Source organism: Arvicola amphibius, chromosome 3 (assembly GCF_903992535.2).
Source record: "Arvicola amphibius chromosome 3, mArvAmp1.2, whole genome shotgun sequence".
Lineage (NCBI taxonomy): Eukaryota > Metazoa > Chordata > Mammalia > Rodentia > Cricetidae > Arvicola > Arvicola amphibius.
Window position 1 is genome coordinate 95,219,331 of NC_052049.1, and position 14,091 is coordinate 95,233,421.

Sequence of the window (14,091 nt, forward strand, 5' to 3'; positions counted from 1 at the left end):
CTCAGTAGCTGGGCGGTTGTGGAAGGTCTCGGGTTATGGTCCACTGTAGTAAAAACAGTATTTGACTGGACCTTGACCAGATCAAATGTATATGGTTCCTGAGAACCCAGCTATGTAGGCAGCAATTGCTATTGAGTTCTTCTTGCAGCCAGCAGCCTTGGCTTCAAGACGCTGTCTGGATTCCAGCTAATGCAAAGCCCAGGAACAAATTTTGCCTTTGCATTAGGGCATCCTCTCCCTTCTTCAAGGAAGGCCTCTTTTAGCTGCTTCTCTCCTCTACCCCTATTTATCACCTCCTTATTCTGTCCTGTTTAGCATGTGGACCTTCCTGGGGAGACCTGAATGTATTCTGTGTCTGCTTTCTGCCTTAACCGTGATGGCTCCGTCCAGCCATAAGCAGTTACCCAGGTACGTATATTTCAGACCACTGCAGAGGTCCCATGTAAGGTATACCTATGGTCCACAAGGGAAAAGCTTTTAAAAACTCTTTGTGTACGGATGTGCACACAAGCATATGATAGATATGTGCATGTTTGTGTGCATGTGACATGGTGCATGTGTGGAGGTCAGAGGACATCTTTAGATGTCAGTCTTTGATTTCCACCTCATTTGAGACAGGGGCTCCCTTGTTCTCTACCGCTTCCATGGATTCTCCTGTCTCTGCCTCCCATTCCCATATAAGGGTGCTGGGATTAGATACATACACTATTACGTTTGACATGCGTGGCCTTTACCTGGATGCTGGGAATCTGTAAGCACTTTCCACATTGAACCACACCCGTAGCTCCTTTCTCTTCCTTTTCCTCCCTCCCTCTCCTTGTTTTCCTCTCCTCTCTGCTCTTTCTTTGGAAACAGAACAGGCTTTATATCCCAGACTGACTTTGAACTTCAGTTTTCCTGGGCCTTTTGGCTCAGCAACCTGTGATCTAGATTTGAACACCTTCTTGTCCTTGCAGGCTTAATCAAACTCACCTGACCCCCTTGTTGCTGCGGATTCGAAGGGTAGGTCTGAAAGTTGAGGGATCACAATTCACACTGGAAGGTTCTCCATTCCGGATCCTATCTGGCACTATGGACTACTTCCGGATACCTAGGCAGAACTGGAGACTCAGCTTGAAGAAGATGAAAATTTGTGGCTTCAATACCCTTACCACGTGAGTTGCTGCTCCTGGATTCTTGTTTAAGAATTTGCTCAAATGAATTCTAAGACTTCACTTGATCAGTCATTTTAAAATTAGTATTAAGAAGGATAATTATTAGTTAGGGTTTCCTAAAGGGACACATACATACATATGAGCTAAATAGAGTGCGTTACTGTAATCTGAGTAGGATGTGTCCTGTTGGAAAGGCCGAGGATCTGATAATTGTTCAGTCTATGAAGCTCGATGCCTTAGCAGCCCCAATCTGGTGCTCGAGTCCCACGGAAGTTCTCAAGAGTTGCTGCTCTTCAGTCTGCATTGGAATCCCATAGAAGCTGGTTCTAATACCAGCAAAGATAAACTTGCCAGCAATAGGGCAAGAAGGCAAAAATCAAATGCTTCCTTCTTCCATGTCATCTTTTGTGGGCTGTCCTGATTTTAGGGTGGGTCTTTTGTCCTCAGATGACCTACATTTGAGGCATCTCTTCCCACCCCAAATGATCCAATTAAGAGAATCCCCCACAAGCATGACCAGATGCTTGAGGAGGTGTGGTCTTGTTGGATGAAGCATGTCACTGTAGAGGCTGGTTTTAAGGTCTCATATACATTTAAGCCACACCCAGTGTCTAAGACCACTTCCTATTACCTATGCAAGATATATAACTCTCAGCTACTACCTCTCCAGCACCATGTCTACCTGCTTGCGTGCTTCCCACGATGATGATAAGGGACTAAACCTCTGAAATGTAAGCCAGACCCTTTATGTTTTCCTTTATAAGAGGTGCTGTATCATGGTGTATCTTCACAGCAATAGAAACTCTAACCTGAAACAAACAAAATTTGTCATCATGATCTGGAGAGATGACTCAAAGGTTAAGAGCACTGGCTGCTCTTCCAGAGGACCTTATTTCGATTCCCAGCAACCACATGATGGCTCACAATCATCTATAATGAGATCTGGTATTCTCTTCTGGCATACAGTCATATATTCAGGCAGAACACTCCATACATAATAAATAAATCTTTAAAAAAAGATTAGTCATCATATCAAGCTTGTGGAATAGGCCTAGAATCTCTATATTTAGGAGAAAAAGCCAGGAGAATTATTTAAGACTAGTTCCAGTTACATAGAAAATTGAAACTAGCCTAGGCTGCATAAGATTTGTCAAGAAAACAAAACAACAAACACAACCAATCAATCAACAATCAAAAACCACCACCAAAATAGCAACTAACCAGAAAGGTGTGCAGTATGTTTTAGATATCTTGGGTACCTATTTGCTACCATGACACAGATTTGAAAGACTTATCTCCATGTCAAGTAGAGAGCAGGCTGGAAGCAGACTTCTTTCACGCTGGCTACGATTCAGGGAAATGGTCTCCTTAGGGCCTTTGCTGAGAAAATCCTCTGGGTGCCTGTCAAATGGTCACTGTCTCCCTCCCCAGAAGGAGCAGAAAAGAACACTCCTCAGCTCTCTACAGTGAGAATTTATGTTCCAGGAGGTAAACTTCATGAAAATGTGGGAACCGCACCCCACAAGCCTTTCCCGATTGCAGTGCTTTTAAACTGCCAAGATTACCTGCACTGAATCTCAGTTCATGAGCTGCAGTTTGAGCTTCCTTAAGCAATGTGGGCTCCAGCAAAGGCTTCTCTTTGTGAGGACCAGCTCCTGGTAGGCTGTGGTTCTCAGAATCCTCTGTGGTAGTCAAGTTTCTCCTGGAAAGCACAATCAGCAGGTGTCTTAGGTTTCTATTGCTGTGATGAAACACCAGGACCAAAAAGGAAGTTGGGAACAAGAGGGTTTATTAGGCTTACACTTCAGCATTGCTGTTCATTACTCAAGGAAGTCAGGATAGGAAGTCAAAGAGGGCAGGATTCTGGAAGCAGGAGCTGATGCAGAGGCCATGGAGGGGAGCTGCTTACTGGCTTGTTACTGTTTGAGGGATTCAGTCCATTAACATCATGCCAGGGAGCATGGCGGTGTGCAGGCTGACATGGTGCTAGAGCTGAGAGTGGTACATCTTGCAGGCAACAGGAAGTCAACTGACTGTCTCACTGAGGGAAACCTGAGAAAAAGACCTCACAGCCCAGCCCCACGGTGACAAACTTCCTCCAACAAGACCACGCCTTCCAATAGTGATATTCCCTCTGGGGGCCATTTTCTTTCAAATCACCATAGCAGGTAAAGGGTGGTTATAAGGAATTGCTCGCACAGTTGTGGGGGATGGGAATTCTTCATGGCTGCTGTTAGGAGGATGGAAACTCTAGACAGGAGAGAATAAACTTGCTTTGGGGTCTTGAGGCTTAAGGAATAAACTCGCTTTGAAGTCTTGAGGCTTACGAGCAAGATGTCTGATGATGAAAGTTCCAGTTCAAAAGCAGACAGAGTCTAAACCCAAAACCATGGGCTATGAGCAGCAACACACACCTGTGAGCCTAACACATAGGAGGTCGATCAGGAGGATGACAAGCATGACATCAGTCTGGGATACATAGTGAGATCCTGCCACAGAACAAAACTCAAGAACAAAGCTGAAAGATTGCTTTCGAGACTCACCCACATGGCTACATATACTGCTTTTTTTTCATTAACAAAACCACATGGAATTATAAGGATAATCACACTACAATGTTTTTATCATATATATTTATATATAATATGTTTTTATCATATATATAAAATCTTGTGTATACATCTTATTTATATTTTATCTTGTGTATATATACATATATAAAATATATATTCAGTATATAATATTATATATGCATTTATATGAAATGTGTGTGTATATATGAAATATTGTAGATAAAAAGAAATAGAACGCATATGACAAAAAGATGTTAAAGTAACCCACAGAACAGCATGAAAAATTGCCTACCAGACTTGGGATCTGCAGTAAACAGACCTGCAGAGGTCAGAAGAGGACTCCAGGAACCGAGGTTATGGATGGTTGAGGATACTGGAAGTCAAACCTGGGTCCTCTGCAAGAGCACAAGTACTTAACCGCTGAGCCATCTCCTCTATTGAGATTCTTGAGGTAGACTCTATATATAGCTGTTTTGATTTTTTTATCAAATTTGGAGAAGTTTGTTTGGTTTGGTTTGGTTTGGTTTGGTTTAGTTTGGTTTGGTTTTTGAGAGGGTTTCTCTGTAGCTTTGGGGCCTGTCCCAGAACTAGCTCTTGTAGACCAGGCTAGCCTCAAACTCAAAAGATTAGCCTCCCTCTGCTTCCCATGTGCTTGAATTAAAGGCATGCACCACCACCGCCTTGCAGAGAAGTATGACTTTTTTCCACATATTTTTCTACTACATTCCTTGCTGTAGGGCTCCAGTGACCTGTATGTTAGATTCTTGACCAGAACTCACATTCCATTAAAGCACTGTTTATTCAATCTTCTTTTTTATCCTATTATACTTTTCAATAGTATATTTCAATATTCAATATACAATATTCAATAGTATATTTCATTTATTATAACTTTCTTTCTTTTTTAGGGGGTTGGAGGGAGTTTTTTGAGATAGGATATTTCATTTCTTTTTCTTTATTGTACTCAGAACATCTTCCATTACTCCCTCTCTCTCTCTCTCTCTCTCTCTCTCTCTCACACACACACACACACACACACACACACACACTCCACTGAACTAGGTGCACAGCCCTTTTTACTTTTCACTTTGAGACAGGGTCTTGCTAAATTGCTGAAGTTACCCTTGAACTCTCTACCAGAACTAGTCATTGAACTTTGCATCCCAGTGCCGTATCACCCGTATCTGGAATTAAGGACATGACATGTGTCACCAGAACTGGTATTTTTTGTTTTTTTGTTTTTGTCTTGTTTTGTTTTGTTTTTGGCAGATTCTCACTATGTAGCCTAGGCTACCCTCAAACTTGTGAGCCTCTCCATTCAGCCCCCAAAGTGATGGTATTATAGGCATGTACCACAACACCCAACAGTTTTTGTTTGTTTTTAAGGTTGCTTTTCAACACAGCGCTTGCTATATAGACAACCGGTTTTTAACTTGTGATCCTCCTGCTTCAGGATCCTCAGTGCTTGGAATGCAGGTGCCACACTGGAGGCATCAGTGTGGAAACATTCAGCTTTCTCCAAGTGAAAGATGCTTGCTTCTAGGTTAAAAGTAGAGCAGTCGGTACTGAAGAAGTTCATGATGGGAGAGCTTCTTATGTTCCTCTTTTTCCACATGACAGGCATGTTCCTTGGAACCTCCACGAGCCAACAGTGGGCCAGTTTCACTTCACTGAAAACTTGGACCTCATGTATGTGTTCATATTTTAATTACTTGATTCTGAGATTCAGATAGGGATGTGCCTGGGGAACTGGGAGAAGGGATGGCTGTATAGCTCTGCTTCTTAGTTGTTTTTGTTGTTGTTGTTGTTGTTTTGAGGCAGGGTCTGTCAGACCATGTAACTCCACCTAGCCTGGAATTCTCTATGTAGATCAGGCTGGTTGCACATTCACAGAGGACTCCTTGCCTCTGCTTCCTTACTGCTAGAATTAAAGGTGTGTGTCATCAACCCTTGGCCTATAGTTCTGTTTTAATAACAGCCAAAAGCTCTAATAACTTTTTGCCTGCCTTGAAGCCTCCTTGAGTCATTGGTCTATGGCTTGTATAGGCCATAGCCTACTGTTACAGTATGGTGTGCATCTTGGTTTAGCCAGCTTTCTACAGAATGCATCACGAAGAACCTGCTTTCTTAGTTATAGTTTCAGATTTCTGAGCTACAGTTTATAGTGTAGAGAGAAAGGCAAATACAACACATTGAGGCTATACAACCTATTCCAGACCCAGCTAGGGTCAAGTCAGGAAAGACAGTGGTGATGACAAAGTTGAGTCAAGTTTTGAAGTTGCTCAGAAGTAAATGGGAAGGGGCTGTGTGCAGCAGAGGCAATGTCAGAGATGTGGAAAAGCAGTGCATGTCACTCAAGGTGATGTAAGAAGCTGTAACGTGTAAGCCTCATGTCCCTGTAAAAGTAGAAGTCTGTTTTCATTTAAATAGGATTTTCCTGACTGGAATATATTTCTCTTCTAATAAACAATACTGAAAGGAATTCAGGGTACTTTTGTCTTAAATCTTCAACACTGTTGTCTAAGTCATGGTCCATTTAGGTACTGAGCCCACAAGAAGAAAGAGCAGAAAAGAAGGAGGGAAGGAAAGAAGGGAGGGAGGGAGGGAGAGAGGGAGGGAGGGAGGGAGGCAGGCAGGCAGGCAGGGAGGGAGGGAGGGAGGGAGGGAGGGAGGGAGGGAGGGAGGGAAGGAGGGAGGAAGGAAGGAAACAAGGAAAGAAGGAAAGAAACAAGGAAAGAAGGAAGGAAGAAAGAAAAGAAAGAACAGAGGAAGGAAGGAGGGAAGGAAGGGAGGGAGGGAGGGAGGGAGGGAGGGAGGGAGGGAGGGATGGAGGGGGGAGGGAGGGAAGAAGGAAAGAAAGAAGGAAGGAAGGAAGGAAGGAAGGAAGGAAGGAAGGAAGGAAAGAAGAGAGCTGCTGTGCCAAGCCATTACTTTGAGAGAAATGTCACTGAGACTGCTTTCTTTCCAGAGCTTTTGTCACCATGGCTTCAGATGAGGGGCTCTGGGTCATTCTGTGTCCAGGTCCCTACATTGGCAGTGACCTGGACCTTGGAGGCTTGCCCGGGTGAGTTGTGGTCTGAAGGTCCCTGGGTGGGAAACATTCACAGGGATTTATTTCTGGATGTATTTAGAAAACCTACACCATTTTGTTTCCTGATGTCAGGTACGATTTTTAGTCTGGCTGTTTTCTCTTAGTTAACATTTTCAAAGTTTCTGCATGTGGTAGCAGGACCGTTTATCTGTGCTCTTTTCTTTTTCTAGCTGAGTATTTTCCGGGATGGTCAGGTTCTCCATCCCTCACACACACAGAGCAAGAACCTCCAAACAGCCTTATGACTGTCTCATTCTAGAATACAAGCTGATAATTTTTTTCCTGAAAAAGGACAGATAGTAATCCCAGTTGAGATGCAAGGATTGTCACAAATTTGGGGCCATGCTGGGCTGCATAATGATGTAGGCTGCTAGGAGAGTCAGTGCTATGCAGTATGATTTTGATACAAAATCCTAATAGCAAATATTATACGTTTTCCAAGGCATATGCAGTCTCTGTAATTAGCCTGAAAACTGAAGTAAAATATGTGAACAACTGGGTACAATTGTACTGACAAATCTACTTAATAAACAGAGAGCAGGTTAGACTTGGCTTTTAGACTGTACTTTAGTAAACTCTGTCTTGAATCACAGTTACAAATTTCCCCTACCCTACTCCCATCTTTGAGGAAAGGCGATGTTTCTCTGAGACTGCTCTTTCTTGAAGCTGGACCACATCCCCACATCTCACCATCTCTATGGCCTTGCAAATAGGGGCCCTGTGTTAGATCTCCTTTGCTGTAGCTTTCCTATCACCGATTCCCATCCTGAGTCTGAATCTCACCTTTTCATTCACAGCTGGTTACTCAAGGATCCCAAAATGAAGCTGCGGACAACTTACAAGGGATTCACCAGAGCAATGAATGAGTATTTCAATCATCTGGTTCCCAAGATATCAATGTTCCAGGTAAAATCCAGTCCTCATCTCTGCCAGTAATAGAAGTGATTGCCAGCTTGATTTCCTGGCTAGTTGCTGCTTGCTGCTTTCTGTGCTCTGAGAAGCAGGGAGCATATGCTAGCAACTGTGTGTGTTTGCAGCCAGGATTTCCAGGTTCTATCTAAGAAAGCTTCTGCCTTTAGACTCTTATTGGGCCTGATGGCGCATGCTATAATCCCAGTCCTTGACAGCTAAAGTGACAGGATCCAGCCTGAGCTATCTATTGAGACCTTCCCTCAAAGCAGGGATAGGATCTGGATTTAATTATTCTCCTTTTGCCTTCCCACACCAGCTGCTCAACTCTGATATATCTATCTATCTATCATCTATCTATCTATCATATATCTAATGATCTACTGTGTGAGATGGAACTCAGGTCATCAGGTTTTGTGGTAAGTTCTTTTGCCTTAAGAACCATCTTACCTTCCCAGTTTGACTTTTCAATATTTATTTTTACCTTACCTATAATTGTGGGGGGGTGGGGGTTGTATGTATGTACTGTGTCATGCTTGGTGCATAAGGAACCAGAAAAGAGTGTTGGATCCCCTAGAACTAGAATTACAAAGATTCATGAGCTACCATGGGTTTCTGGGAATTGAACCCCAGTCCTCCAGAAGAGCATTAAGTGTTCTTAGTTACTGAGCCATCTCTCCTGTCTCTTCTTGCCACTCTGAGTTTGACTTTTGAATTTGAGTCTTAGATATTTTCCTGATCTAACACTTAGTGTTGTGATGTTTTCTTGCATTATTAGGCAGTGATAATGGGCCCACAACTCCTGGTCAGCCATGCTCTCCCAAGGTAAATAATGTGTTCTCCAGTGATTTGGGGTTCTTAGCTGTGGTCCTCAGTGTTTATTGCCTTTTTACCAAACAATATTTTCTTGTATTTTTTATAAAAAGGTTTTATTTGTTCACATGTGTGAGCCTGGATGTATGTCTGTGCACCACATGTGTGCATTGACCAAGGAGGCCCTTGGGACTGAGCTGCAGATAGTTGTGAGCCACAGTGTAGGTGTTGGGAGTTGAACCCAGGTCCCCATGAACAGTAGCCAGTAATCTTAATCTCTGGCCCATCTCTACAGCCCCAAAACAATATTTTCAATTTAGGTTGGCTTCAGTTGAGACAGAACTGCACATTAGGCTGAAGAATGTCTATACTATGTAGAAAATGAGTAGAGAGCAATAAATTTTAGTTACTTTGGTCTTAGTTAGGATTTCTATGGCTGTGAAGAGATAGCATGAGCACAGCAACCCTTAGAAAGGAAAAGTGTAATTACGACTGGCTTACAGTTGAGAGGTTTAGTTCATTATCATCATGGCAAGAAGTCTGGTGGCATGAAGGCAGATATGGTACTGGAGAGGTAGCTGAGAGTTGTGCATCTTGATCTGCAGGCATCAGGAAGTAACAGTGACACACTGGCTAGGCTTGAGCTTCTGAGACCTCAAAGCCCACTCTCCTAGTGACACATCTCTTGCAAAAAAGCCACACCTACTCCATCAAGGCCATACCTCCTAATAGTGCCACTCCCTATGAACCTATGGGGGCCATTTTTATTCAAACCACCACAACATCTATTAGATATCAACTTTTCACTAGGAAATCAGTACTTACCAAACTTACTTTATCCTCACAGTAATTATTTTAGGTTAGTATATATTAAATGGAGGCAATGCCAAAACATGCATTTGTCTAGATGAATGCTTCACATGGTTGAACTTTTTGGGAATAGACTAACTATCATTGCTCCAAAAAAATATTAAAACTCATAAGTGACCAACTACACAAGCCAGTGCACATTTGAGAGATAAGCAATATGATCCTTTTCAGAGACATGGTGTCCATAGACACAGGTAGCTACCTAAATTAATGTAAACAAAGTACAATTAGAACTTAAGTTTCCAGGGCACACACTTCTCCTTCACTGTATCAATAACTACAAGCAGCTGGTTGCTATTATATGGACAGTATACGAATAGATCTTCAGGTTACGGTAGTAACTCAACTGGTAGAGTGTCTGCCTTCCACAAACGCCCTGAGTTCAATCCTCAGCATCTCATAAACCAGTGTGGTTTTCCAAGTTTGCAATCCCAGAAGTTAGGGGGTAGAGGCAATGGGGCCAGAAATTCAAGATTGTCTTCCTGGTCATAAGGCGTTTGAGACCAATTTTTGATACGAGACCCTGCCTCAAAAATTAAAAAACAAGCTGGGTATGGTGGTGTACATGTTTAATCTCAACACTTAGGCAATAGAGTCAGGCAGATCTCTGTGAGCTCAAGGAGAATCCAGGCCAGTCAGGGCTCCATAGTGAGAACCTGTTTTCAGAACAAACTGAACAGAGGACTTTTTCATCACTGCAGCCGATTGTGCTCTCTCTTCCTAATTTAGGATATTACAGCCTTGAAACTTCAACCTGGAATCACTAAGTGAGTTTTACCTCATCCAGGGATGAGTTTTCTCCAGGTGATGTTGGGAGGTCTTAGAAACACCCCTTGTAGCCTCATGGGTCAGTACTCCCATACTACTGAGCATTCCTCTCTAGAACGTTTCAATCAAATTTATCACATTCCAGCTCTTCTGCCTCAGGTCATTCTGAGTCTTGAAAGCTTCTGGATCTTTCTTCTTTTCTGCTCTATTCTTTTTTTTTTGGTTTTTCGAGACAGGGTTTCCCTGTAGTTTCTAGAGCCTGTCCTGGAACTAGCACTTGTAGACCAGGCTGGCCTCAAACTCAGAGATCTGCCTGCCTCTGCCTCCCGAGTGCTGGGATTAAAGGCGTGTGCCACCACCGCCTGGCTCCTTTTCTGCTCTATTCTTCATCAAAGAGATAAAGAGCCTAAGACCAAAGAGAAGAATCTGCTTTTGAAAGTCTTTCCATGTTTGTCTGCTAAGAGTATGCACTTCAGAAAAATAAGCACACCTTCAGTCTTGCTGTCCTTTTTACTTCCCTGCTAAATAACTTAGGGATGATGCTTGCTTGCTTAGGATAGATGCTTGCTCACTGTCTTCCCGTTTAAACTCCGACTGTCTCGAGTATCTCCTCTGTCATTATGGTCAGGTTTGGGTGTGCAAACACTTCAGTCAAAGGAGTACAGAATCCTGGATGTGCCCACGTTGCTAACATTGGCATGGAGTTGAATTCCTTAGAGTGTCTTTCTCCCCACATGTGAGATACCTTCTGGTTAGCCTACGAGTTCCTGAAGGAAGTTTGAGGAAATAGTTTTTATGTTTGGCTATGAAAGTGAAAAGGACAAGAAGGAGTTACTAGAGGCGCTGGTGATCAGTGCAAGTTAATCTTCACATTGGACCTTACAGCCTCTTAAAGGAAGATGACGGTGCCAAAGGACGTGCCCCCTAAATGCGAAGCTTTAAGGCGATAGGGAGGGTGACTCTGGAAGTTTGAGCCCTCACAATGAACACATTAAAGTATGAGGAAATGGTAGTTATTCGGGGAATACCTTTAAAGGAACTATTTTGGAAGCATTTGACTTCTCCCATAGGGGCCCTGATGGTGAGTGAGAGAAATGACCAGCACTGAGGTTCAGTCTGGAGTTGGGTGTGATGTTTTTATGTGTGTGCCTAGGATTCAGAAAATCAAGTCTTATTTAATCCCATCAGTATCTCACTCTTCTATTCTTACCTCCTCTACCCTCAGTATACAAAAGGAGGCCCTATCATTGCTGTGCAAATTGAGAATGAATATGGCTCCTACAATATGGACAAGAAGTATATGGCCTATGTCAAAACGGTAAGTGTTCTGCTTCTGTGGTTTGTTATATTGCGGCGCAAACACATCCGGGATGCCTGTAGCTTGCCTGGAACTGTGAACTGTGCGGATGGATAGATCCAGTTTTATGTTTGATTTTTGGTTATGATCTAGTCAGTGGCCTGGCAATCACACGGATGGCTCTGACAGAAGGCAGAGACCCGCACAAGACAGCTTTACCTTCTAGGACTCTCAGCTTCCTTCTGAGTGACATTTACCATGTGCTTTTCCATTCTTTTACTTTCAGATGTAACCATTTCTTAGTATACTAATAAACAGCACATAATATACACAGCCAGATTTGTTGTTGCGCTGGGAGTGGTGAAGGTCAGAGGGTCGACAGTTCAAGATCACCCTCAGCTACATAGTGAGTTGGAGGTCAGCCTGTGTGACATGAGACCCTGTCTCAAAACACCACTGTCTGAGTTTCCTTTTCTGTGGCTGTGGTAAAATATTCTGATGAATTTAAACTCAGGGTTCAACAGCCAGTCCATCCAGCTGGGGAAAAGTGAAATCAGCTGAGCTTGGAACAGCCACTTGCATTACATCTATTGCCAGGAAGAAGAGAGAGAGACATGGTTGCTTGCTAGTGCTTAGCTTGCTTTCTGCGTTTTACGGAGCCCAGGATCCCCAGAGAAAGAATGATCCTGCTCACAATTCAGATGGATCTTCCTACTTCAGTTAATGTAATTGAGACAATCCTCCATAGGCTTAGCCCATCCCTCTAGTGATTCCAGATCCTGTCAGGTTGAGCATGAACAATAACCATTCCAATCACCAGCACCCTGGCCTTTTGTGAATGGGAGTTAGCCTGTTTACACTCATTGCTAATAATGCACCTGGCCTAGCTCTGGAGCAGTGTTGTCTTGCATTTGTTCCACTTCTGTTTTTGTGGTCCCATGTCCTCCTGCTGGCAGAAATTTTTGATCCCTCTGCCTCCACCTCCCAAGTGCTCAGATAGGAGGTGGTTATCATCACATCTAGTCTATGTGTTGCTGAAGCTGCAACCCAAGGCTTTTTGCATAATGCACAAGCACTCCACCAACAAAGTTATTTACACAGTTATTAAAAAATAAATTATAAAAGGTTTTAAATTGTAAACGTTAATGTTTTTTTATATGTGTGGGTTTGTGTGTCAGGATATTTCTCTGGTCATGTACTTGTGGTGGTCAGAGGGACAGCTTGAGGGAGCCAAGTAGGCTCTTCTTCTACCTCGTAGGTCACAGGATTTGAATTCAAGTCATCCGGTTTGTCAGCAGGTGCTGCTATACACCCAGTTTTCTCCAGACACTAGCGTTTCATTTACTGAATATTTTCACCATCCCATTTTCTAGAATCAGCTACTGCCTCTTTTCCTTAAAGGGACCTCAGGCCCTTACATTCTATCTCTGTCTAGGTTCTCCAACTAAATCTTTAGGAAATACTTTGTTCCGCTGGTGCAGTTATGATAGAAGTTCAGTGGGAGCTGAGACAGTGACCTCCTCAGGAGCAGACCTGAGGCAATGACATCCACAGGAGAAGGTACAAGGGAGTCACTTCTGAGGGAAGAGGCCAGAGCCAGAGACCTCTGCTGGTCCCACAGGTCCCACATGAGTCAAGAACCTCTGAGGGAGCATGTCCAACCCAGAGACCTTGGACCAGGCCCAAGCCAGAGACTTCAGCAGGAGCAGGCCCAAGCCAGGGATATCTACAGAAACAGGCCTGAGCCAGTGACCACTGGCAGAGCAGGCCCAAGACAGTGACCTCAGCAGAAGCTGCCCCAAGCATGAAACCTCCCTGGGAGCAGGCCTGAATGACCCCCAGTATTGCAGAGCAACCTCCAGAAATGCTGAGTGAACTCTGCTGGAACCATGGCTCTGAATGCACCACAAGGAGCAACCATCTGAGCCTTGGATCTACTGACACCTGGAAGATTGATCACCAGAGACACAGCCCCACCTACACCAATCAGAGGAAAACATGGGTAGACAAGGTAAGAACACACTCACCACCACAAAGAGCAACATGACACCAATAAAAGCTAGTGGCCCTACAACAGCAAAATGTGACACTCAAATATAGGTGAAGCAGAAGAAAATTACCTAAAAAATAACTTTAGGAGAATGTCTGAGGCCCTTAAAGAGGAAATAAAAAATTTCCTCAAAGAAATGGAGGAAGAAGCCAGGTGATGGTGGCGCACGCCTTTAATCCCAGCACTCGGGAGGCAGAGGCAGGCGGATCTCTGAGTTTGAGGCCAGCCTGGTCTACAAGAGCTAGTTCCAAGACAGGATCTAGAAACTACAGGGAAACCCTGTCTAGAAAAACAAAAAAAAAAGAAATAGAGAAAGAGACAAACAAAAAAATTAGAAGAAATCAACAAATCACTTCAAGAAAACCAAGAAGAAGCAATCAAACAGTTAAAAGAAACTATTCAAGACATGAAAATCAAAATGGGGAAAATAAAGAAAACATAAACCCAGGGGATTATAGGAATGTAAATTATGAGAAAATAATCAGGAACCACAAATGCAAGCATAAACAGCAGAATACAAGAGATGGAAGAGAGAATCTCAAGTGCTGAAGATACAATAGAGAAAA

General features: G+C 43.3%; 1 protein-coding gene across 1 annotated transcript in view; it reads left to right on the forward strand.

Moving 5' to 3' along the window:
• Positions 1 to 316: 316 nt before the first annotated feature.
• LOC119809298 (beta-galactosidase-1-like protein 2) overlaps positions 317 to 14,091 on the forward strand; it is a 36,660-nt gene continuing 22,885 nt past the window's right edge. Inside the window, 6 exon segments of the mRNA XM_042054701.1 lie at positions 317 to 408; positions 957 to 1,154; positions 5,348 to 5,416; positions 6,696 to 6,791; positions 7,616 to 7,724; positions 11,404 to 11,496. Of these exon segments, the coding sequence (XP_041910635.1) occupies positions 317 to 408; positions 957 to 1,154; positions 5,348 to 5,416; positions 6,696 to 6,791; positions 7,616 to 7,724; positions 11,404 to 11,496 (657 nt within the window).